We start from the raw sequence: 23879 nt of genomic DNA on the forward strand, positions 1-23879 counted from the left end.
ACCCAGAATGTTGGGGGCAATATGCTAAATCATTGTAAACCACTTAGAGAGCCCCAGCTATAAAGTGGTATATAAATGTAAGTGCTATTGCTATAAAGCCCCATGCCCAGCATTTTGTTGGGAACTACAGACAACCATGGATTAGGAAAAGAATCCCTCCACATATATTGAACATAAAGAGAAAACATAAACAACAAAGTTTGAGCCAGCGTGTGAGTGTAGCCTCCCAAGCTAGACAGGAGATCGAGCAAGAACGAGTCTCGCGACAAAGAGTAGCATAAGATACGCATTTAGGGGACTAAGAAAATAGCTCTAAGGAAATGATTCGAACTGGATCGATTCGATGTCTGAACAGACCCCATGAGTCCATATGGAGACACCAGAGCAACTGAGCCGCAATTTTAGCGCAGAACACTCGCAAGGCCATAGGTATAAATTGGGCACCTTTTCTAAAAAAAGAAGCACAAAAAGGCAAATAATGTGTTGCGTGCCAAAGCAATAGCATATAGGTGCTGGGATTTCCAATTTAGATTGGCTTGAAAATAAATCCCAAGATATTGAACTTGGTGACCTGTTCTATACATATCTGATTAATCCTCCAGTTATAGACTTCCCTAGAGCTCGAAAATACCAAAACCTTTGATTTATCGAAATTAATGGAAAGTTTATTTGAGTTACAATAGTGGGGAAATGCTTTGAGAAGTCTCGTTAAACCAAGCCAAGACTGAGATAAGAGCACCATGTCAGCATATAATATTGCCAGTACTTGTGTAGAATTATACTAGCCTTGTGATAGTAGTGATATATAATGTACTTGGCTAACTTGCAAGTTATAAAGCTGTAGGAATATATATTAACAAGAAACAGTGTATTAATGTTTAACATAGAAATAATTGGCTGGACAGCAAGCTCCTAATCTAGAGATAAGAAGCAATGTATCAATTGTACTCGCTCACTTCTGTAACCCAATGAGCCATGTGATCTTGACAAATGGGAATGCTTAGGTAGTACTTACGAATGGTATGTATGGAGGAATGCATGAGTGAGCAACATGAAGAGCGCCCCTAGCCCCCACTCCCTCTCTAACACAGACAATGTTTGGGAAGACGCCAAGGCCCGAAGAATCGGTGAGAACCAGGGAAGACTGCCAGTGACTGCCAGTGACATTGCAAGGGAAGAAAGAGCTGAAGGAGACAGGATGAGTACATCTTGTAATCACAGAGATGAAAGTGGACTGCAAATGTACCAACCAGAACTGGACTGGAAACTTCCCTTTATAAGTCAGGCAGGAAACCAGAAGACCCCTGAGAAGCATTAACATCCCACGTGAGGCCTCTACGCTTCTTCCAACACCCCTTTCAAAGACTGATCACCTTTGGAGTGGGGCTAGGTGAGTATGTGTGTGTGTGTATGTATGAGTTAGAAGCTAGCTTGCTGTTTAATTGGCTATAATAAACATGGATCCTTGATTGAGTAAAACCAGCTGGTGTCTGTGTCCGTTTTCCTGGGGCTACTTTGTTGTTGTTGGTGCAGTGCTAAAAGGACTTAGAGTAAATAAAGGTCCCACACTTGTACGTCTGCCAATTTAGGGGAATGGGCATCCACCTTTCCCAAAACCTGGGCCAGGTCAGTTATAAATAGGTTAAACAATGTAGGCGCCAGCAAGCAACCTTGCCTGACTCTGTGAGTGGTAGCAATATGACCAGTTAGGGCCCCTGAGGGATCATATCTAACTTGAATGGAGGAATTAGCATAGAAACATCTGATTAGAAATAAAAGCCTTTTATCAATGGATGTTTCGCTAAGTTTGGCCCATAACAACTCTCTTGGTATGGAATGAAAAGCGACTCGCAAGTCCATAAATGCGACATAGAGTTTACCTTTAGAGGCAACTGTGTATTTACATGACAGATGGTATAATACCATACAATGATCCAACATCGAGTGACCAGCCCTAAATCCCGCTTGCTCAGGGCCCAAAATATGGTGCTCGGACACCCAACCCTCCAGCTTATACAAAAGATAGTGGGCATAAAGCTTGTCTATCACCAATAGCAAACTAATAGGTCGGTAGTCGGAGGGAGCAGAACAGGAGCCACATTTATAAATTGGGACCACAATGATCTCACTCCAAGAAGAGGGGATAACACCCGTGTTATTAATTGAGGTAAACAAACTGGCTAGGACATGAGCCCACCAATCAAGGTTCCCTAATACTGTTTCAGAAAGAATATGATCACTTTGTTTTTCTTTAAGCATTTAACTAAATTTACTATATCATCTGGGGTGAGAGCGGGCCACAAAGGGAGCCTCTCAGAGGTGAGGGAATCATTGCCTGGTGAAACCGCAACTTCATTAAAAAGAGCATTAAAATGAGCTTCCCAAGCCTGAGCTGGAACCATAGAAACCAAACTGGAGTTAGTAGAACCTGAGATAGTATGCCAAAAGGCACCACTGTCATTATGGGTAGCCTGAATTAATCTCCTCCATATGTTATTCTGTGCCTGGGACTTAGTGGACCTCACACATTTTTTTATAAGCCTTCTTGATAGTAAAGTATTCTGAAGGAAGCTCTTGGTTGGAACCGGCTCTATATTCACTATATATACCTTATATAGTGAATAAATCCCTGCACTTGGGTTATACCGAGCAGAAAGAGAGCAATTGTCCCTATTTAGCCCTGCACAGCATCCCTCCTGTATTTGTTGCCAATGTCTACAGTGCTAGAGCAGCTGCTTTGCTTGCAGAAGGTCTCTGATTCAATCTCTAGCATCTCCAGGTTGAGCAAGAAAAGACTGCTGCCTGAAACCTTGAAGAAGCCACTGTCAGTCATAGTAGAGCGGGGTTTTTTGTTTTTCCATTGGTAAATGAGAAAGAGAGAGTTCCCTGGACATTTACCGAAATCCAGAGAAGGGTGGGGGCAACGCTGTAATAATTTGGGTGTGGTGGCAGAGATTACAAAAGGTTTTTTTTTAAAGTTTCAAAGGAATAGCCTTTGTTGAGCAAACATGGAAGGAATGGATCAGCATTTTTCTTTCCCCACCTCAACCACCTCAAGGACCCCTTCTCAGTAGGACTCATATCACCCCGGAACCCAGTACCCTATCCAGCACCTTCACCCCCAACAGATGCCACCATTCTCATGAGATCCTCAGAAGTTCCTATAATCCCATCAGATGATCAGGTGCACCCTGAAAGCCCAAGACCCCTCCAACCTGCAGGGAATCTCAATTAATCTTGCTCATGCAGTGGCAGAGTAGGGCCTGGAAAGCCCTCTAAAGTTGGCATAGCAACATATGCTGGGCAGCCTGGAACTTAGTTGCGGATGGGCTGCTTTGACAGGGAGTTGCTCTGAGCACCAGCCCAGGCCCAGAAGATTGTACACAGCAGCAACCAAATTCAGCCCAGGCCCAGAAGATTGTACACAGCAGCAACCAAATACTTTGTTGCTGTGCTCCATGGAAGCAGCTGCTAACCTCCAAGTGTAACTCCCCTGTTCTGTGCTGCAAGCCTCTGCCTACTGGGATCCTCCTGCTGCAGACTCAGGCTAACCTGTCATTTGCCTCTCCTGGCGAGTGCTGACCTTGTCTCCCTATACAGATATCTGGCAGCTCACTCAAGGTTAAAGTGCTTGACAGAATCCCATCTTCCAGGCACAACATCTGCCTCTGCAGATTTTTGGTGGCTCAGGATCTCTTGTGGCCTCAAAGACAGAGTTGAGAACTGCCACCAGCTGGGAAATAGTATCCAACTTCAGGTTGCTGAGTGGTCTACTCAACCTAATTTAGCAAACGGTGGTACTTTTTCACGCAACACATAAGCCGCTTGTGGAATTCTCTGCCACAAGATGTGGTGACAGTCATCAACCTTGATGGCTTTCAGAGGGGTTTGGATAACTTCATGGAGGAGAGGTCTATCAATGGCTACTAGTCGGAGGTCTATAGGCCACCTCCAGCCTTAAATGCAGGATGCCTCTGAGTACTAGTTGCAGGTACTCAGGCATGCCCTGAACTCTTACCTGTAGGCTTCCAGCAGCATCTGGTGGGGCACTGTGGGAAACAGATGCTGAACTATATTGGCCTTGGGTCTGATTCAGCAGGGCTGTTTTTATGTTCTTATGTTCTTATCTTGCACCAGGTGCTGCTCTTCCATGCTAGCCTCTACTGTTTCTCCCTTAATGCTTCCCTTAATGCTTTGGTTCCCTTATTGCTTCCTTTATGGCTGCTCAGTCTCAATAAGATCGCAGGTGGCACTGGAGTGGCCGGAGGAGGAAGGCTTCAACCCAGTGGCATTAGTGACAACTGGACTCAGTGCATGAACTGTGTACTGGATGCCAACAAATCCAGCATCACACAGCACCTTCACAATATTGCCCCACCAATTGTTTGTGTTGGGGGGCAATTGTGCTACAATTGTAGTCATGATCACCTTGATCTTGGCATCTGAGGGGACATTGTTGAATAATTCAGCATGCGGGAAAGCCCTTCTGTGCCTGTCCAATGTCAGAAGCAGCAGAAGCAGGAATATCCCCACTTCCCCCAAACAATGGGTGTTATGGGAGAAATAGGCCTGCTCTCCTCCCCAACCACAAGGTAGTAGGTATATTTTATAGGGATTTTTGAGATTTTAGCTTCTTTGGTGTGAACTGACTTTTTCTCATAAAGAATCCATAAGAAGAAATTGTAAAGCTTCCAAGATTTCAAAAAGAACAAGGAATCTGAGAACTCAAATATCACTTGAATTGACCAGATTAGAGTTGAATCAATGCAACCTCTATAACAATCTGCACAGCCCTAGTACCTATGTGTCCCTACAGCTATAGCAAATTTGGTTTAAATTGTTTAGGTAGTTCAGAAGTTCGCCCAATTGCCCCTCAAACGTTTACATGTCCATCATCTTGAATTGGGGTGGATGGCATCATCACAAACTATGCAGTTGAAGTGTCCCTGTGTGTCACTCACTACATCTGTACCAAATTTGGTTCAAATCAGTTAGACCCAACAAAACGTAGCCCACTTGTGAAACCAATATGCACTTGTCCATCATCTCGAATTGGGGTCATTGACAACATCACAAATGTTGCCATTGATGCATCCCTATGTGTTGCTGCAGCTGTAGCAAATTCAGTTTAACAGTTAGGCAGTTCACAAGTTAGACCACTTCTTCCTCAAATGTTGGTGCATGTAACAACTTGAATTGGGATGGATGCCATCATCACAAATCATGCCATTGAGGTGTCCCTATGTGTAGTCACAACTGTACCCAATTTGGTTCATATTGGTCCAGGCCTTGTGGCCAAACTGACAGTAGTGTTGGTTATCAAGGATTGCACAGGCCTATTGCTCTCTCACTGCATCAGTGCATCCTTGCTCTGGGTGTCAGCCACCATCTTTGGAGGGAGGGGAAATCAGCCAAAATTACCACCTCCCCTATCCCTAATGCAAGTCTTTCCATAGCAGCCTTTTTATGGAGGCAAACATTTGTTCCACCCTTGTTATGCTAGCCATTGTTGTGATGTCCTGTGATGGTTGCTTGCTGGTGATCTTTCCATAGGCATTAGTGAGTAGCTGGTGACTTTCTGGCCCTATTTGCTGCTCTTGTTTTCAGCTCCAATCTGTGCTGAGCAAAGTACAGGATCACAGCTACATTACACAGAAGCTACTCTGCTGTTTCTGCATTGTCAGTAAAACTGTACAAAAGGATTGTTTTGTAAGTTCTGGGGGGAAAGTTGTATTTCCCTCAGATTGCATCTAATGGGGAAATAATGCTTCTGACATTAAATCACAAGTATGTGCCACAGAAAATAATCAACTTGCATCCCCTATGATTATCCAAAGGACTATACTTAATTCTGCTTCCTGTTGACTGCCCTGCGGGATTCCAGTGGTCAGTAACAAAATTACTAACAAAGAAATTGGGGAATGGTATAAATAATCCCTTCTGTTGTTCAGGAACAGGGTTAGGGACTGGGGGAAGTGGCACACACAAAGAAGTCTTTCTAAAACTGGGTGTTTTATATTCCAGGTTCTGAGTCTATCAGGAGACACAACAATGTTCATTCTAATCATGGGAACCCTGATGACAATGTTATAGAATCAATTGGTGAATCCTTGTTTACAGCTTCGATTTCTACTCAGGATGATGGTATTATTAGTGTTGCTACTACTGCTACTATCACTCATGGTATGCCAGGCTCACATTGCTAATTGCCCAATTTTGGATTATCACCCAATATATAACAAGTATCTTCAGCCAGGAGAAATCATCATTGGTGCCCTTGTTTACCACACTTTCTTTTCTTCCTTTCCAAAACCGTTCAAGGAACGACCTCTTCCAATATTCTCTGAACCATACCGGTAAAGAATTCACCTTTGCCTTTCATATCTCTGTTCAGATTATATTCTATATTTAATGGTTAAAAGCCTCTTAAATTAAAACCACAGTTAAGGATGTATCATTTTGTCTGAAGCCTCACAAAGCCAGAAATTTGGAACCCAAGGCTGATATGGAACATGATCAGGAATGCTGCTGTGCAATATTGCCACTTGTGCTTACAGCTTGCCTTCTCCACACCTATACCTTTTCTTGGTCTTCAAGGCCCAAATAAAGATACAGAAGGTGGCGTGCCAGGCAGCAGCAAAGATGCCCTGTGTGTTGTCCAAATGGCTGCATAGAGGACAGGATATAAGCTATCATCTGTAGCACTGCACAACATCAGAAGTGAACACTTGAAACATTGGTCCAGGCATCAACTTTATGTTCCAGTTTCCTGGCTTTGTGGAGTCTGAACCTGACCCTAAATGTCCCCTTCCTAGAAAAGCCTGACAGAGTACATCAGTCATTTCCCCCAAGAAAATGGGGAAGTTGGAAGAAATGAATGGCATGGCTAGATAAAATTTGAAGGGTCAATGTTGTTAATTACCACCACTTGTTAACTTGCAGTACCTGTGACAATTTTTCTCAGATCACTTTGTTGTATGGACATGCTGAAGAGCATTAATCAACGCAGTAATTTTCATTGCTCCAGTTCTTGAATCTAGATCCAATGTCCACACTTCCACCATTCCCCTTTCCTTAAGACATCTCTCATATGCACTGATCGACTTTTACCATCTTGACTCTAAGCAACATAGTTGCTCTGAACAAGTTCAAGTGTTATGAGAAGAGTAGAAAGGAGGGACTTCAAAGGGATCGCAAGCCTTATTGGGGATCAAAAGTAAGTGTAGTAAGTCTCCAAAACACTGCTGAAGGGTATGTGAATTGGCGAAACTGGACTATCTGTAAGTAGGACCACTCATGCTATCAAATTAGCCCTGTAGAATGCCTCTAGATTGCTTTGAAACATCCCTTCACTGATCTCTATGACACTGTTCTGTTTATTTCCATCTCTTTTTTCTTTTGCTGTTTTTCATTCTCTTTTCTTGTTGTTCCATTTTTAGCATTTCCTCCAAGATATTTTCTCACATACCACGCTTATCATATTTTAAACCACTCAACCTCCACCTAAGGTTTGCTTTCTGGGTTTTATGAACAATGCAATATCCTCATATAAGTTGGAGGATAGAGATAGTGCCTCCCATCTACATGCCTGTCCCACTTCAGGGATTGAAGGTATAATACTTGATTATTATACCTTCATCTGAATTATAATATTGAGGGTAACTCCACATCTGAAGGTTATTGGATTAGGAATGCACACTTTGAATCCAGGATAAGTTAGTCTGAAAAGCATAATCAGTCTCCCGAATAACACCAAGGAACAGAACACGCAATCAGCTCTTATGTAGACTAATTTGATATATGTACACCCTGATTTAATTGTCTGATCATGTGTGCATATCCAATGGCTCCAATGTTGGACAGCCATCCATGGTAATTGAGGGGGTTATTCATCATCTCATTGTCCCAATTTGCACAGAAGAGAGATCAATATAGAGAGATCAATATGATAAATAAATATAGTTGTTGTCAGGGTTCCACCCCAATGACCCTCTCAGTTCCAGGGAGTTGATTTGATTTTATTGTTCTATGACAGTTTAGACCTCAGATTCAGGGGACTCAATTTTTTTTTTTTAACTTTCCCTCGCTGCCACCATATAAATACTTGTTACCCTGCACTCATTACTCAACACCTTTGGTTATGTTCAGGATATAAAATGAAACAAAACAATGAAAAACAAGAATAAGTTGATTATTTACGGAGTAGAATAAAGATCTCTGCAAAGCAAAGCACACAGACTTCTTTACCAAGCTACTAGGTACCTCAGCTGTTCTGGATAAAATGTAACATATAAGGAAGTGAGATAACTGGGAGAGGTAATTAAACTTGGGCTTGTAAACTTACTGAATTCCGCCAGACCTTCCTGTCTGTTATTAGGAGCTGCCCAGAACCCTGCGGGTTCTCCAGCCTCCACATCTTCACCCTTCAAGTTCCACACAACCACCCTACCCCTGCAAACAAGCTTTCCTTTCAGATCACACCAACTGATCTCTCAACCCTCAACCCAACACTCCTACTCCCACACAACTAAAATCCATCTCTCTCTCCTCTCAGTCTCAATTGCCTTTCTTAAATCCCTCTGCACCTTCTGTGCCTGGTTACTAGGGTAAGCCACACACACTCACTCACCAGCTCCTATATACATTCCACCACATTATCCCACCTCCCGCACCATTCTTGCTTTGCAGTGTCATTCCCTATCAGCATGCCCTGTCTAAGCTGACAACAATTATGGTGGTTACATATAAGTGGTGTTTGATTCTTTACCACTTTATGAAACACAAATCATTACTACATTTTCTTTACACAATTTAAAAAAACCCTTACATTAAACTTTTTGCCATCTTGACAAGCCATCGGCAATTATATTTTGTTTTCCCACATCATCAATGTACCAACATGGAAATTCAGACATGTTTTGTAATTTTAAAAAAAGTCTCTGAAAGGACGCTGGAGACTGAGCTCCTCAGTCCGAATGGCAATACTAAAAATACATATAGTCCATCAGGAGTGGCAAATGCAGTTTTTGGAATAGAGTCCTTCTCCATTTCCTTTTGTCAAAACCCCTTACATAAGTCCAGCATTGTGATGATGTTTGCCGCTCCCAATGTCTCTATCAAGGTGTCTACTCTGGGCATTGGATATGCATCTGGCTGTGTGATCTCATTCAGATGACAATAGTCTACACAAAACCTAACAGTATTGTCAGGCTTGTTGACCAACACAACAGGTGATGCCCATGGACTTAGAGATGGTGTGCATCAGCTCAGTGTGCTGCCATCAAAAGATGTGAAGAGTTCAAATAAATGTGTGACACAGTCATTTTCTTCTGCACTTCTTGCTGGGTTTATGGGGCCCTATCCAAGTAGACAGACCAAACACTTAGGCTGAACTCTTCTCCACAGCATAAGACTCAGAAGAGCACTGGAACTGTGGCACAGAAGCTCCATCCCTAAATGTATTCCTTGTGGAAATATTAAAGCAATGTCACCTTCTGTAAACTGTTCTAGCCCAAAATATGTGTACAAGTAGAATGTCTTCTGAAATGAATTAAGTATTAACACACCAAATACATGTATGCAGAATGTATTGGCATAGTAATGAAAGGGATTCACAATCCAGTTGCGATGCTTTTACAACATGCAGAATTAGCTCTTGACAACAAATGCAAATCTTATTTCAGGGTAATGATGACTCAGAACTACCAGCACATCCTTGCCTTGGAATTTGCTGTCAACGAAATAAATAAGAATCCCCAGATCTTACCCAATGTCACCTTGGGATTCCAGATCTATGACAGCTATATGAATCCAAGGTGGGCCTTTTGCTCTGCAATGCATCTGGTTTCCCCAAAGAATATATTTATTCCAAACTATAAGTGTGAAATGCAGGAAGATCTAATTGCAATCATCGAAGGACTTGACTCAGTAAGCTGCCAGAGGATACCAAATACTTTGAACATCTACAAATTTCCACAGGTAGGATGTGTGCACATGTGGAGTAAACACCATTTACCGGGTCACCCGGTCATGCAGGGTCCCACCGTGCAGGCATGGCGGCCTCCAAAATGGCCACTGTGCCAGGGAATAGGCCCAGAAAGGGCCGAAGACACCCAAACCAGACTAGTTTTAAAGTCCAGAAGGCCGGCAGAGGAGGGATGACCTCCACAGACCCCCACCACCTTGGAGAAGCCCCCCAGAGGGGATAATCTAAAAATATTTTTAAAGGCTCCTCAACCACTCCCCAAATGAAGTGAACTGGAGGGGGAGTTGGGAGGCAGCCAGAACCGTACTGGCCCACTGTGGTTCGAGTTCAGTTCAAACTCAAACCAAAATGGGCCAGGTGGTTTTGTGTACAACGGGGGCTGGGGTTCAGCTTGAGATCAAGTTAAACTGGGCCCAGTTGGACTCAATAGCGAACCAGGTCAACCTCAAACCAGTTCGCATTACCCTACTTAGAAAAGGACTTTACTTTAGAATTGTATACATTGTAATTCAAGTTCAGTTTGGACTCTTGTTTAAAATGTAGTAATACCTGATAGTCTGCCTGATTTTGTGTGTGTAATCCCTACAACAGGATGTGATCATTTTACCACCAGGATGCCTCTGTATAAAATGAGTAAGGATATGGCATTGTCAGAAGTGCATATTTTTTGGGGAAAAGTTCTTATTCAGTGTTTACAACTGTCACAGAGGCCTCAGATATGTCTCCTTAGTGGTGATGGTGAGTTCTATTTCTGTAAAAACAAACAAACAAAAACTTCTGAACCCCCCAAACCTGAACAGAAGTGGAGAGGAGTGGTTCGATGTGCACAAAACTGCACATGCCTGGTCCATTTGAGTCCAATCCAGACTCATACCAAACTGGATCACCCGGTATTGTGCACACCCCTAAGCCATACACAGAGGCTGTTCACATGCACAGCCAAGAGCTGCCTAAGGTAGTGAAGCCCATTTCTGTTTGCAAGTGTGTACTGATGGGTGGTGATCAGCTTCCAGAGGCCACATGGTGGCAAACTCATTTAGGGAGTTGGCTGCTTAGTCAGAGTTAAGGGTGCAAGTGTGCCATTACCGTAGGCTATGTGCTCGCATGTCTGTGCTGTGCATCTCCAAGCAGCACCCACACACCAGCATCCTCCCAGCCCATGCTAGGAAATCCCCATCAAGCACAGTGTACTCACAAGGTGCATTAGGGGAATTCTGAGGACTGATACAATGTCTCCGACCTGTTTGCCAGCAATCATCTGGGCAGACGATCCATCCACCCAGGGAGAGCGGAGGGATTGTCTGCAGGGAGGTAAGTGCAAGCAGCCTTCCTCCCTGCTCTCCCTCGAGCACTTTCTCACTGATTGTGGAAAAGGGCTCAGAGAATGCTCTGCCGAGTCACTAACCTTTCAAATATTTCGGTGCAATATTATTGCTTCCCACCCCCTTCCCTAATCAAATCCTGGATCTATTAAGTTATTCATTCAGTACAAGCTTGGCATTCTCACAATAATGTCAACAATGACCAGCACTGCTGTAATAGATATGTGTATGCATATCCAGATACATGCTGAACTTCAATTTATCTGCAGCAAAAGTATTCACAGAGCAGTTTCTTTTCATACTTCCTTTCCCTCCCAAGAGAACAAACAGGGCTTTTTTCATAATTGGCTTTATGGTTATGGAAGCCTCTGGCACTAATTCAGGCTAATGCCAACTGGAGGAGAGCCCATGTGAGTTCTTATTAGTGTTCTCCTAAATTTATTTATTTAACATATGTTTATACCACCCAAAACTTACGTCTCTTATGTTATTTACATCTAAATAACATCTTTTTTTCCCCTGCACATTTTCACAGGCACTGAAAATGTGGGTAGAGTCAGACATTTGGATGGCACCCAACTACATTGAATATTTTGGTTTTTAGAGGGGTGGCTTACCAATATTTATTCTTTAAATGGAAAATGCTGTGCCTCTGCAAGCAACAGACTGTTGAAGGCAGCACTTGAAGCACGAATGTTGTTCCTTGTAGTCAGATCCTACCTATCACCTTTTAAAATAACAAGAATGAACCAGGAAACCATGGGGTGTGCATTCAGTTGAGTACTAGTGCTTATAAAATGCTTTTGGTATCCAATGAAATATATATAAAAGGAAGAGTTCATCAAAATTAATGCAAATCAAAAATATGAAGAAAGAGCAAAAAAATCTCATATGAAGTAATACAGGATACACTAATACAGTAATACAGGATGTATTAAATAGCAAAATGTCCAGAATAATTCAATGATAATTGTGAACAGTAGGTTACATATAGTAGGTTACATATGAAGCAGGCATCCAAGGAAGGTGTGAGATATTAGGATGCATGGATAACCCTGTCCTACAGCAGCTGTGTGAGTGTGCAGTGTGTGAGTGTGCAGTGAGCAAGCTCATATACCACAGAGGAAGCTGTGCATCCTAAAAGGGAACAAACTCGTTCACTGCACAGTTCTCAAATGTTTCCCACAGAGTTCCCGAAGGACAGGGAAAACTACAGAACAAAGCAGAACTGTATCACTCCGTGCTCACATGTGCTCATGCCCACACCATGATCTTATTGTAAAAATCTTTCTAACCACTGTCTCTCATCTATTTAGCTCTTGTACAATTCTGCCCCATTGAGAATGGATGACACTCAAACTTTTCCCTTCTACCAAATGGTTCCAAATGAAGCTCATCAGTTCAGGGGGATTCAACAGTTACTTCTCGCCTTTAACTGGATGTGGGTTGGATTATTAACTGCAGAGGATATCAGTTTAGAGTGGATCGAACAAGTTGTGGTTCCAGAATTTGCCCAGAATGGCATCTGTTTTGCCTTCACAGAAATAATCTACACTGCAGGAATTGGTGATGGTGCGATCCAGATATGGACAAGAATAATGTATTGCAAAATTATGAGCAGCACAGCCAATGTAATTCTCTTCTTTGGAGATTCTCGTTACATGCTGTTTTTGACTGGGGTGCTAAGCATGGGAATTAGCAAAGATGCAAATGAAAATTCCAAGGGGAAAGTGTGGATTTTTACAGCCCAGACAGAGTTAAAGTCATATGGCAACACACTTTACATGGAGTCACATTTAGAAGGCTTCCATGGTTCTATAGGGACTGCAGCTCACTCCAAGGAATTTACAGGATTCCAAGAATTTATTAGAAGCAAAAGTCCTCTCAGCACTGAAGGAGATTTTTTCATCAGAGACTTCTGGGCATCTGCATTCCATTGTGTTTTCCCAAACTCTGCTCTGCTGAAACTTTCTGGAGATAACTGTACCGGTGAGGAGAAACTGGAGGACCTTCCTGAGGAACTTTTTGAAAAACACATTACAGGGCACAGCTACAGCATCTACAATGCTGTGCATGCTGTGGCCCATGCTTTATATGATACATATTTATTCAAATCAAAACACAGAAGAAGAATGGAGGGGGAAAGGGAGAGGTCTGTGCAGCCATGGCACGTAAGATTCATCTTTGGAATGGTGGATATATTATTAGCCACTCTGGGTGAGGTACTGTAAAGTGACATGTAGGAAGAGCTTCTTGGGAAGGATAGGGATGTGGTTACTGCATGCTCATATCTCTGGCATCCAGAGCAATGTATACACCGAAAAACCCAGCTCTGGGAGATGCCACCCTGGTGGAAATCAAGATCTACCCATCTGTGTAGAAAACCGAGTCCGTATTATCTTTTCATGAACTCAGCATCTTTGCATTTACATTGCATTGACCATTTCACCCCCGCCCTTCTCTTCTGTAAATCATTACAGAACTACAGAACTATTATTATAGAAAAGACCTATATCTAACAGCTGGCTACATGTTGGTCATAGAAAGACCTATAGAAGCATGGTGCTCAGATAGAGAGCTAGAAGCATTCTGGGAAGAAGAAGAAGGAAGTTTCTCCCAAGCTGTTCCTGAGTACACTCTATCAGTAGAAGAGTCATAGAGGCAGAGATAAATAGGAAAGAGGAGACACTAGCAGATTGTATTAGTCATGAAGGGCAAGGGTCTGGAACACATGATGTTGCCCACAACCTGCTCAGGAACCTGTCCACATCCTCAGACTGCACCAAGTGAAAATAATCCAACACAATAGGACCAAATGGTACCTGAGGGATGTCTGCCGGAGCTGCCAAAAACTTAGAGTCCAAATCGGCATGGATGCAAGCAACTTTATCTGCAAAGTAGCATGCCAACTGGTCTCAGCAAGCTATAGATGGTTGTTCTCCCATTATCCAGGGAGATGTGTGGAGCAATGCCTTTGCTACACAAAAAAGCTCCGCGGGCCTGCAGTAAACAGATGCAATAGAGGCAGAGAGAAAACGTTTCTAGACAGGCCCAACCACCAAAGAGTAGTCCCAAAAATGGGCTCCCTCAAAGGACAGGGGAGATACTTTGAATAAGTCTTCCTGGATGAGGCAAGCCCCAAGTGAGAACCCCACTTGCCAGTCTTCACCCTGCCCTCTCTCCACACCTGAAGCAATCATAAACCCCCACCACTGACAACAGCCCAGATGAGATGGCCCCATGGACATCAAACCACTCACAACAATCCTGACTCTAATTTGCAAACAGCCAGCCCCAAGTCTAAAGGCACTCTGGGTGGCTGGTCTTAAATCCCTTCCACAGTGTGCTCTGTCTTAGCCCATGTTGTTAAACTTGCAGGGATTATCCCAATGATATTCCTGATGGTGAGGCCTCAGTCTACCCACCTCAATGCTGAGAGGCACAAGGACAAGAGCCCTTGTGCACTAGCCCTTAGGCTTGCACTAAGAGGCTTGTGCCCCTGTCTCTGAGGGAACTTATATAGATGTTTTTGCCTACAAAGCGGGTCAAGAAAAACAAACACACACTTCACAGACACTGTCTATCTTGAATCACAAAGCATTTAGCTGTGGAAGAGCTAGATCTGTTTGAGTGGATGAGCCAGGATTCTAGTATTATAAGAGAAATCAATAATTCTCTCTCCCCCCACCCCTCCTTGGTCTACAACCTGCATAATTTTTAACCCTCATTCATTTCATAAGAATATAACAACATAAGAACAGCCCTACTGGATTTGGCCAAGGGCCCATCTAGTCCATCAGCATCCTGATTCATTGGATGTCCTTCCTTGACCACCTAAATTAAAAAGGACAAAACATTGTAGTCTTTCATCCTAGTGGAGTCACTCCAACGCCTGATTGTTTTCGTTGCTCCTTTTTCTTTGGTTCCTCTAGTTCTGCTTAAACCTTTTAAGGTGCTATAACTATTTCAAATGATTTTTAAAAGGGACTTACTATATTTTAGGGCTCTACAGTCATGTCCGATATGTGTATTGTCAGACACTTCTGAATAGAATTCCCTCAAGATAGTTGGAATGTCATACACTCAGAAGCCAAATTAACCCCCTCTTCCTGGCACAATTTTATCGCTGTCTGACGTCTTTTTTGGTTCTTTCCCAGTGGACTTGTCCACACCACATTCCCCTCCCTTCCACCACTCTTTCCGTGCCTCCTCCCCACCCTCTTTCCCTCTCCCTCCATTACGTGGGTCTCTGTGGGATCTGGGGACAGGAGGTGAGATGTCCTCTTGACTCCCTCTAAAACATTGACACAACATCACAGCCTTCTAACTTAGTGTCCTAGAGGAAATATTTTGAATTCAAACTGAAATAAACAGTGCTGATTCACTTCAAGAAGAATTTGCATAAGAATATGTATCTATAATTTGCCATTATAGATATCAGCATAGTTGTTTTTGATTGGCATAACAAAATATGGATGAATGCATTGTGATCAAACCTTAAATGCCCCCCCCCCGCCCAAGATGGGTGTTTTAAATCAATCAAACAGAATATTCCAAATGTTTCATAGTAAGCTAATGTTGCAAATGTCTAATAGCAAACAATAGTATTATATGTACACTTTAAGCAAACCAGATAATTACCACTCAGCTGGAATGTGTACATGTGTAGAAATTAGAATGGTAAGCACACATGTTGAGTGCCATGTTGCATACACAAACGGCTGCTGGACACTGGCAGAGGGAAGCTGAGCTGTGAGGACAGGACAGCCTCCCTGTGGAATCTGTCAGCATCTCAGGCTTCCTATAGACTCTGGGGTGACGGTGACAGTGAAGTTCATCTTCCACCTAAATTTTCCACCATCCTTGATATCGTCTTAAAAGCACCATCATTATTTGGCTCTGCTCTGCTCCTATATCTAAGAGGTTTCATCTCCCTTGCATCCCAGTGGGAGAGTTTTTCCATATTTTGCAAAGAATTAATGAAATTGGGGGGTGGGTGGGGGTGGATTGTTTTGGTAGTCTATGTGAAGTCTGGAACCTACCTGCGAACATGGCCTGGGATTCCTCTATCTTTCATTGTTTGGCCTGGGAGTTTCATATCAGTTTCTGAGTCACTCAGTCCTATGAAATATTCCACTCCCTATTGCCCAGTATTATATTTTCTTATGGACTTTTATTTTCTTTTTCAATCTAGCTTCATCACTTTCTGAAGCAGCTGTCATTTAACAATAGTGCTGGGGACACAGTTTCCTTGGATCAGAATGGGGTAATAGTTGCAGGATTTGATGTTATAAACTGGAATGCATTTCCAAACCAGTCTTTCTTCAGAGTGAAAGTTGGAAAGATTGAACCCCAGGCTCCAACAGAAGAAATCCTCACTTTGAATGAGGATGCCCTTGTATGGCCCAGGGGCTTTCACCAGGTAGGATTTGAATTCAGTTACTATGGAAAGTGTCTTGGTATTGAAAAAGAGAGAACTGTTAGATAAGAACATAAGAAAAGCCCTGCTGGATCAGGCCCAAGGCCCATCTAGTCCAGCATCCTGGTCCACCAGATGCCGCTGGAAGTCCACAGGTGGGAGTTGAGGGAATGCCCTCTCTCCTGCTGTTACTCTCCTGCAACTGGTACTCAGAGGCATCCTGCCTTTGAGGCTGGAGGTGGCCTACAGCCCTCCGATTAGTAGCAGTTGATAGACCTCTCCTCCATTGAGTTATCCAAACCCCTCTTAAAGACATCCAGTTTGTTAGCTGTCAACACACCTTGTGGCAGAGAATTCCACAAGTTGATTATGCATTGTGTGAAAAGGTACTTCCATTTGTTGGTCCAATTCCATGGGATGACCCCTGGTTCTAGTGTTATGTGAGAGGAAGAAGAATTGCTCTCTATCCACTTTCTCCACACCGTGCATGATTTTATAGACCTCTATCATTTCTCCCTGCAGTCATCTTTTTTTCTAAACTAAATAGCCCCAGGTGTCGTAGTCTTGCCTCATAAGAAAGGTACTCTAGGCCCCTGATCATCTTGGTTGCTCTTTTCTGCACCTTTTCCAGTTCTACAAAAGTCCTTTTTTAGATGTGGTGACCAGAACTGTATGCAGTATTCCAGGTGTGGCCGCACCATAGTTTTGTATAAAGGCAGTTTTATTTTCAATCCTCTTCCTAATGATCCCTAGCATGGCATTGGCTCTTTTCACAGCTGCCGCACATTTAGTTAACACTTTCAACCAGCTGTCAACTAGATGAGGTTAGGGATGTGCACAAGACTGGTTTGCCCAGTATGGTTCATATTTAAACCGTACCAGGCATGTTTGGTTTTGTCCCCATCTAACGGGGACTTGGCTTGGCTCAAGTTCAAAGCGGTTTTTGCCTGGTCGGACACTTGCAAAAGTTATTAAAATTAATTTTAAAAAGGTGGATGTACCATTGCCGAGGGCTGCGGCAGCTTTGGGGTGTTCTTGGTTCTCTGGCAGCTCCTCCTCCTCCTCCTCCTCCCACCATCCTCCCCTCACGTCAGGGCTGCTTTTTCAGCCATCATGCCTGCTCACAGGGCATAAAATGGCCACAGTGCACATGTAGATGACCACAATTTAAAGGTAAAGGTGGAGCCTGTGGAGACTCCTCCCCACGAACATAGCAGCACCCCACACATGGACACTCACAGAGCTACATGGGGGAAGAAAGAGTGTGGGGTGCAAGTGGATTTTTAAAATGAAGCAAAATGAAGAAGGAGATGTCCAGAGTTACAAAGCGAGACTGGTGGCAAAGGGATTCTTGCAAATATATGGGGAAGATTATGACGTGACATTTGTAAAACACATCTCAGTAAGGACACTCCTAAGAATTGCAGCAGCAAATAAAATGCAAGTGGATCACATAGATGTGAAAACTACATTTCTCCATGGAGACATCAAAGAAGATATTTCTATGGAGCAGCCTCCAGGATTTGTAGAACCTGGTAAAGAAAAACTTGTAGGTAAGCTGCAGAAAAGTATTTATGGATTAAAGCAGGCTGCAAGATCCTGGAATCTCAAATTAAACCAGTTGCTAGTCAATGAGGGATTTATCCAAGGAAAGGCTGACCCCAGGGGCGGAGCCACCATTGGGCAAAAGGGTTCAAAGAACCCGGGCCGCCCACCAATCAGGGGCCGCAAGCGTGGCCCCATACACGCCCCCCCGCATCTGATGTCAGACACGGGGGCATTATTTTGGTTCATAACAGTCTGTGTGGGCCTGAAATCGGCCACGCTGTGTGGCCGGAGTGACTCTTCCTAACTAGGCAGGGACTCAGAGCTGATCATGAGCATAACTATAATAGGGCAAGGGGAGACAGTTGTCTGTGGGCCCACTGCCTTGGGGGGGCCCCAGAGGCAAGTCACATGATTGACTCCCCCAGGTTTGATGATCCCAGTGATTCCGAGGCGACACGTCTAAGGATCTAGCCTTCTCGAGTGAATATAAAATCTCCCCCCTGCTATTCCATTTGCGAAGCGCACACACAATGCCTTTCTTTGGATGTAGAGAGAGCTACTTTCAGTTTTTCAGTGAGCTGCCGCCGCCTCACAAAAAGCTTTTTGGAGGGTTAAGTAGGCTCCCCCCCCCCGCCCCCAGTAAGTTCGACCCCCTCCCTTCCAACGAATGAGAATGGACAGAGGTAACTAGAAAAAAAAATCAAGGAAGCCTACAGAATTGGGCATTCAGATATAACAGTAGGGAAAACTCTGCCCCATACAACTCCAGTTCTGCATTACATGCGAATGTGGCCATTGTATAATGAACTGGGATAATCCTCAAGGCAATGTACAATAGTCCTTCAGACCTTTATCACACAGGTGCAAGTTCCAAAGTCACCCATTGTACTTAAGAAAACTGGAACACATCATTGCCTATCATGATGTCACCAAAATGTTAAGGATTCCAAGTCCATTCTTCCAAAAATTAACATATTATTCTTTCATTGCTGCATTAGCTACAGCCTGTTTCTTTGTGTAATGATCCCTGCCATCCTGGTTTTAGCAAGAGGAAGAAAGAGGAGAAGCCATTCTGCTGCTATGATTGCATTCCATGTCCAGAAGGGAAAATCTCTGACAAAGATGGTGAGAGTTATTTGAAGCATTTTCAGAATAGCTTGAGTTAAAACTGAACATTCTTCATACACACAATGAACTTCTTCAGGGGATCTTTCTCCTTCTACGTTGCATATATTAAAAAGTGGTTTATATTCTCATAGTTTTTGTATAAAAACCATGGACAAGAAATATTACAAAACATACTGACTAAGCCACAGATAGGAAACTACCCCTACAACCGATTTGATTTATCTCAGTGATTGTGAGATGAATCCGAAAACTCTAAGAGAAATGTTCAGATATTTCTGAGAACTGTTCTGCAGCCTGTATTCTTAGAGCATGCATGCAGCTTTTGTAGAAGTGATTCACATTCTTGTCCTGCTAATTGGTAAATGCAGTGCAGGGTTGGGGGAAGGGAGTACTTTTACCAGTCAACTGTGCAACACATCTGTACCTTCCATGTATATCATGATGCTTTGCACAACAACAGTTTGGCATTCCATGTTGAGAAACAAATTGAGGTGGCACTAGTTTCAAATTCAGCAGTGATTCTGACAATCTCACCTGTAAAGAAGCATCTGTGGCCACATCATGTCTATTTCCCCTCCCAAGGAGCAAACGATCTTGATTCATGGTAAGTTTTGTTTTTAGTCTGGATGAGTCAATTTGATTTCTAGAGAGAGAGAGAGAGAGCTGTGACTGGAAAGTTGTCTGGGGACTGGAGATTTTTTTTTAACCAAAGTGGCCCCCAGGGCATCTTCTAAGACACTCTAAGATATTTTGCTTTTGTTGGCTTGTTTGTTTTTACATGTATCTCCTGCTTTTGTGTCAATAAGCCCAGAGAGATGTACATGGATATCTTTATCCATGGATATCTTTATCCATGGAGATATATATACATATATATATACACACACACACACACACATACACACATACATACTGCACATATATGGCTAGTTAGGTTCTAGTAGTATTAAATCAAAATGCAAATATATTTGGATTTTTTAAAATCACAGCTCCTTTTAAAAAGTCCTCTAGTGTATTTACACTAGTTGTGCAGTGTCCGGTGATTAAGAGGCAAGGCAAGCTTACCTTTCCTCTAGAAATGCTCTGTGTGTAACTGTGTCCCTGAGGGTTGCATGAGCCTTAGGGGTATATTTTTTGTCACATGCCCTGTGCTTCCAAGAGACGGAGAGATTAGCATTATTTATACCTCCACGTAAGTCCCCACATGGCAATAGTTGGGAAGCTTTCTGCAGTATGGGCTGATGCATCATTAGCCAGTATGTGATCTGACTCTTGAGGGAGGGAAAGATGTGTGAAGTATCATACATCAAGAGTGTACAGTAATGGCCACAGAGGAATGGCTTCTTTTCCTCCTGGGACCATGTCATGGCATTAACATCTAACTCTCCCACCTTTTTCCTCATATGATTGGACATCACCCTGTCTTGTCACAAATACATTTTACGTGGAACATATCAAACTGTGACTGGAAAACTTACAAGATTAAGCCCTATTTTGTTTGGGTCTGAAGGCTGTAATATGCTTGAGGTCCAGAGAGGTTCTGAGGTAATTGAGACAGTGTCTCCTTATTGTGTCACTTTTCATGGCTTGAATGTAGGTCTTCATACACTCTGCCAAGATAGGATCTCCAGGTGTTTCTGGTTTCTTTTCCCTCTGGTCTGGCCCTTCAACATCAGCCAGCGACATAGCTATAATTGAACAAGCGGGAGGTGGGTGGCATCTCCCTGGGTCCTGAGAGAGGAGAAACTGTTGGTTGGATAACCGCTTCATCTTCACCGGTGATGCTGTGCATATATAATGTGATTGGAGTAGGCATATAGTTTAAAATGCTTCGGAGTCAGGGGGATGCACACGCAAGTGTTTGTGTAAATGTTTGTAGGGAGTATGAATCATTATTTGCATAGGAGTGAAAGAAAGGTAATGCTGAGAATGTTTTCTTTTTCACCATGTTTTTCTTGCAGTTTCCTTGCAGCAAAGACCAAGGAGGGGGAGGAAAAGGTAGTGGTGAGGGTGTGTGTGCACACAGGCAGGGACCCTCCTTTAGTCCTTGTCCCAGTGCCCACTCAAATCAGGACCAACTCAACCCCTGACATAAGCGAAATTTATTTCTGAACATGGAATCCAGGAGACTGTTGGCCAGTTAAATAAATGCTTTTTTAACAACCTTCAACTGCCTTCTTGTCTAGAAATGGATAATCAGGCTGGAGGACAGTGAACAAGAAAGAGTCCAATAAGATTATTTATAATTAATATTCTCCAGTATTTTCTTCAGAGATTGGAGCATGATGCTGATGCTGACAGAGAATGGTGCTTTGCATGCAGATCAGTCATGTAATCTGTCACAGGACCTTTTACTTGGGCGGGCGTGGAGGCAGGCTCCTATCTGCCTCCCTGCAGATAACTGAAGGAGGCAAGTAAAGTTGGCAATAGTGCACCCACATGCACAGCTGAATGGGGATTGTCACTGTGCAGCCAAGAGGAGGAAAGCATGATCCAGGTCATCCAAGGACCCCGAATGCAGAATGCATGCAGCAGAGTATAGGAGCTGCTTTACGTATAAACCAGGCTAATCATTCCTCCCGGCTTGCTGCTGGAAATGGCAGGGGGGAGCCCTATTACCCAGGAAGATTGTTCACACAATTGCCTACTGAGGTAAAATGAACCACAGATATCTCAGTAAAACCCTGGGTACAAAAGGAGGGGTATGCTCAACTGGAGCATCCAGGAGCCCTCCACCCCCAGTGATCTGGCCTACACATGCTGCCTGAGGTAACCCAGGTATCTTGTTTCATGAGATCAGCCCTATGGTGTCTTTGACAATGACTGGACAGAGTTAAAGTGGAATGTTAAAGTCAAAATACTCCATGATGATTGCATGATTCTGCTCATATCAGGCTGCTGTGTGAATGCAGTTTCTTTAAAATACAAAACTCATTTATATTGCAGATTCTTGCTTTTGCAGAGAAAATTGTAGATTCTTACTTTCGGAAGAAAAAAATGAAAGGGAGAACATAACATGGGCTGATGTTTCTGATGACAGACCCTTATCCTTTGTCAAATGTAATACATACCTGAATTAATCATCAAATGTGAAAATTTTAACATTGCCTACAGAGAGTGCTGCATTATGACATTAACATTTAATGGCTTAACTAGGTAAAAGAAATTGGTTAAAGTACATATTTCAGGTTTATTCATTATTGAATTTTCTTTTCCAAAGTAGCAGATTCTGGAATTTTGGGACAATGTGGCCCTTTTGCATTATTGAATCAACGATCTGTCTTTTTCAGACATGGCTGACTGCTCTCAGTGCAAAGATGATCATTATCCCAACAAGGCTCAAAATTCATGCATACCCAAAGTTAGAACCTTCTTATCTTACAGTGAACCGTTGGGGATGGGTTTAGCCATTGGTGGACTTTCATTTTCTTCTATCACTCTTGTTGTGCTTGTGACATTTATTAAGCACCATAATACTCCCATCGTTAAAGCCAATAATCGGACTCTCACTTATATTCTTCTGTTCTCCCTCCTGCTCTGCTTCCTTTGCCCGTTGTTTTTTATTGGCCAGCCTCAGAAGGTGACATGTCTCCTCCAGCAAATGACGTTTGGCATCATCTTTTCAATGGCAGTTTCTTCTGTGTTGGCAAAAACCATCACTGCTGTTTTAGCTTTTGTTGCCACCCAGCCAGGCTCCAGAATAAGGAAGTGGGTGGGGAAAAGATTGGCCAGTTCCATTGTCATTTCCTGCTCCATTGTGCAAGCAGCTATTTGTTTGTTCTGGCTTCTAACATCCCCTCCATTCCCTGATGCTGACATGCATTCAGTAACTGGTGAAATTGTACTACAATGCAATGAGACATCATCTAGCATGTTTTACTGTGTCCTGAGCTACATGGGCTTCCTGGCAATTGCCAGTTTCACTGTGGCTTTCTTCTCCAGGAAGTTACCTGACAGCTTCAATGAAGCCAAGCTGATTACTTTCAGCATGTTGGTCTTCTGCAGTGTGTGGTTGTCATTTGTTCCTACCTACTTGAGTGTCAAGGGGAAATACATGGTGGCTGTGGAGATCTTCTCCATTTTGGCCTCCAGTGCTGGGTTGTTGGGCTTTATCTTTTACCCCAAATGCTATATTATTGTTCTGAGGCCTGAGCTGAACAATAGGGAGCACCTCATGAGGAAAAACTACGGAAGAAGTATCTCTGTACCTAGATTCCAGCTCCCCAACCCTGTTAACTAAACAAAGCATGAACTATTGAAGTAGCAATTTTCTTATATTTCTCAAATGGAGAGCAACTGCCCCTGTTTATCCCCAGCACAGCATCCCTGAAAGACTTGTTGCCAATGTCTACAGCTCTAGAACATCCCTTGCATGTCCAGCTTGAGCAAGAAAAGACTCCTGCTTGGAACCTGGAGAAACCGCTGCCAGTCATAGTAGACAATACTGAGAGAGATGGAGCAATGGACTGACTCAATA

The 23879-nt window shown here is 43.1% G+C and overlaps 1 protein-coding gene across 1 annotated transcript; it reads left to right on the forward strand.

Annotated features, from left to right (window-relative positions):
* Nucleotides 1–9690: 9690 nt before the first annotated feature.
* LOC128331003 (vomeronasal type-2 receptor 26-like) lies at nt 9691–23642 on the forward strand. Its single transcript, XM_053264370.1, has 5 exons — nt 9691–9978; nt 12624–13478; nt 16502–16729; nt 19273–19399; nt 22693–23642. Exons 1-5 carry the CDS (start codon nt 9691–9693, stop codon nt 23640–23642), a joined length of 2448 nt encoding a protein of 815 aa, XP_053120345.1.
* The last annotated feature ends 237 nt before the right edge of the window (nt 23643–23879 follow it).

Source organism: Hemicordylus capensis, chromosome 6 (genome assembly GCF_027244095.1).
Source record: "Hemicordylus capensis ecotype Gifberg chromosome 6, rHemCap1.1.pri, whole genome shotgun sequence".
Classification (NCBI taxonomy): domain Eukaryota; kingdom Metazoa; phylum Chordata; class Lepidosauria; order Squamata; family Cordylidae; genus Hemicordylus; species Hemicordylus capensis.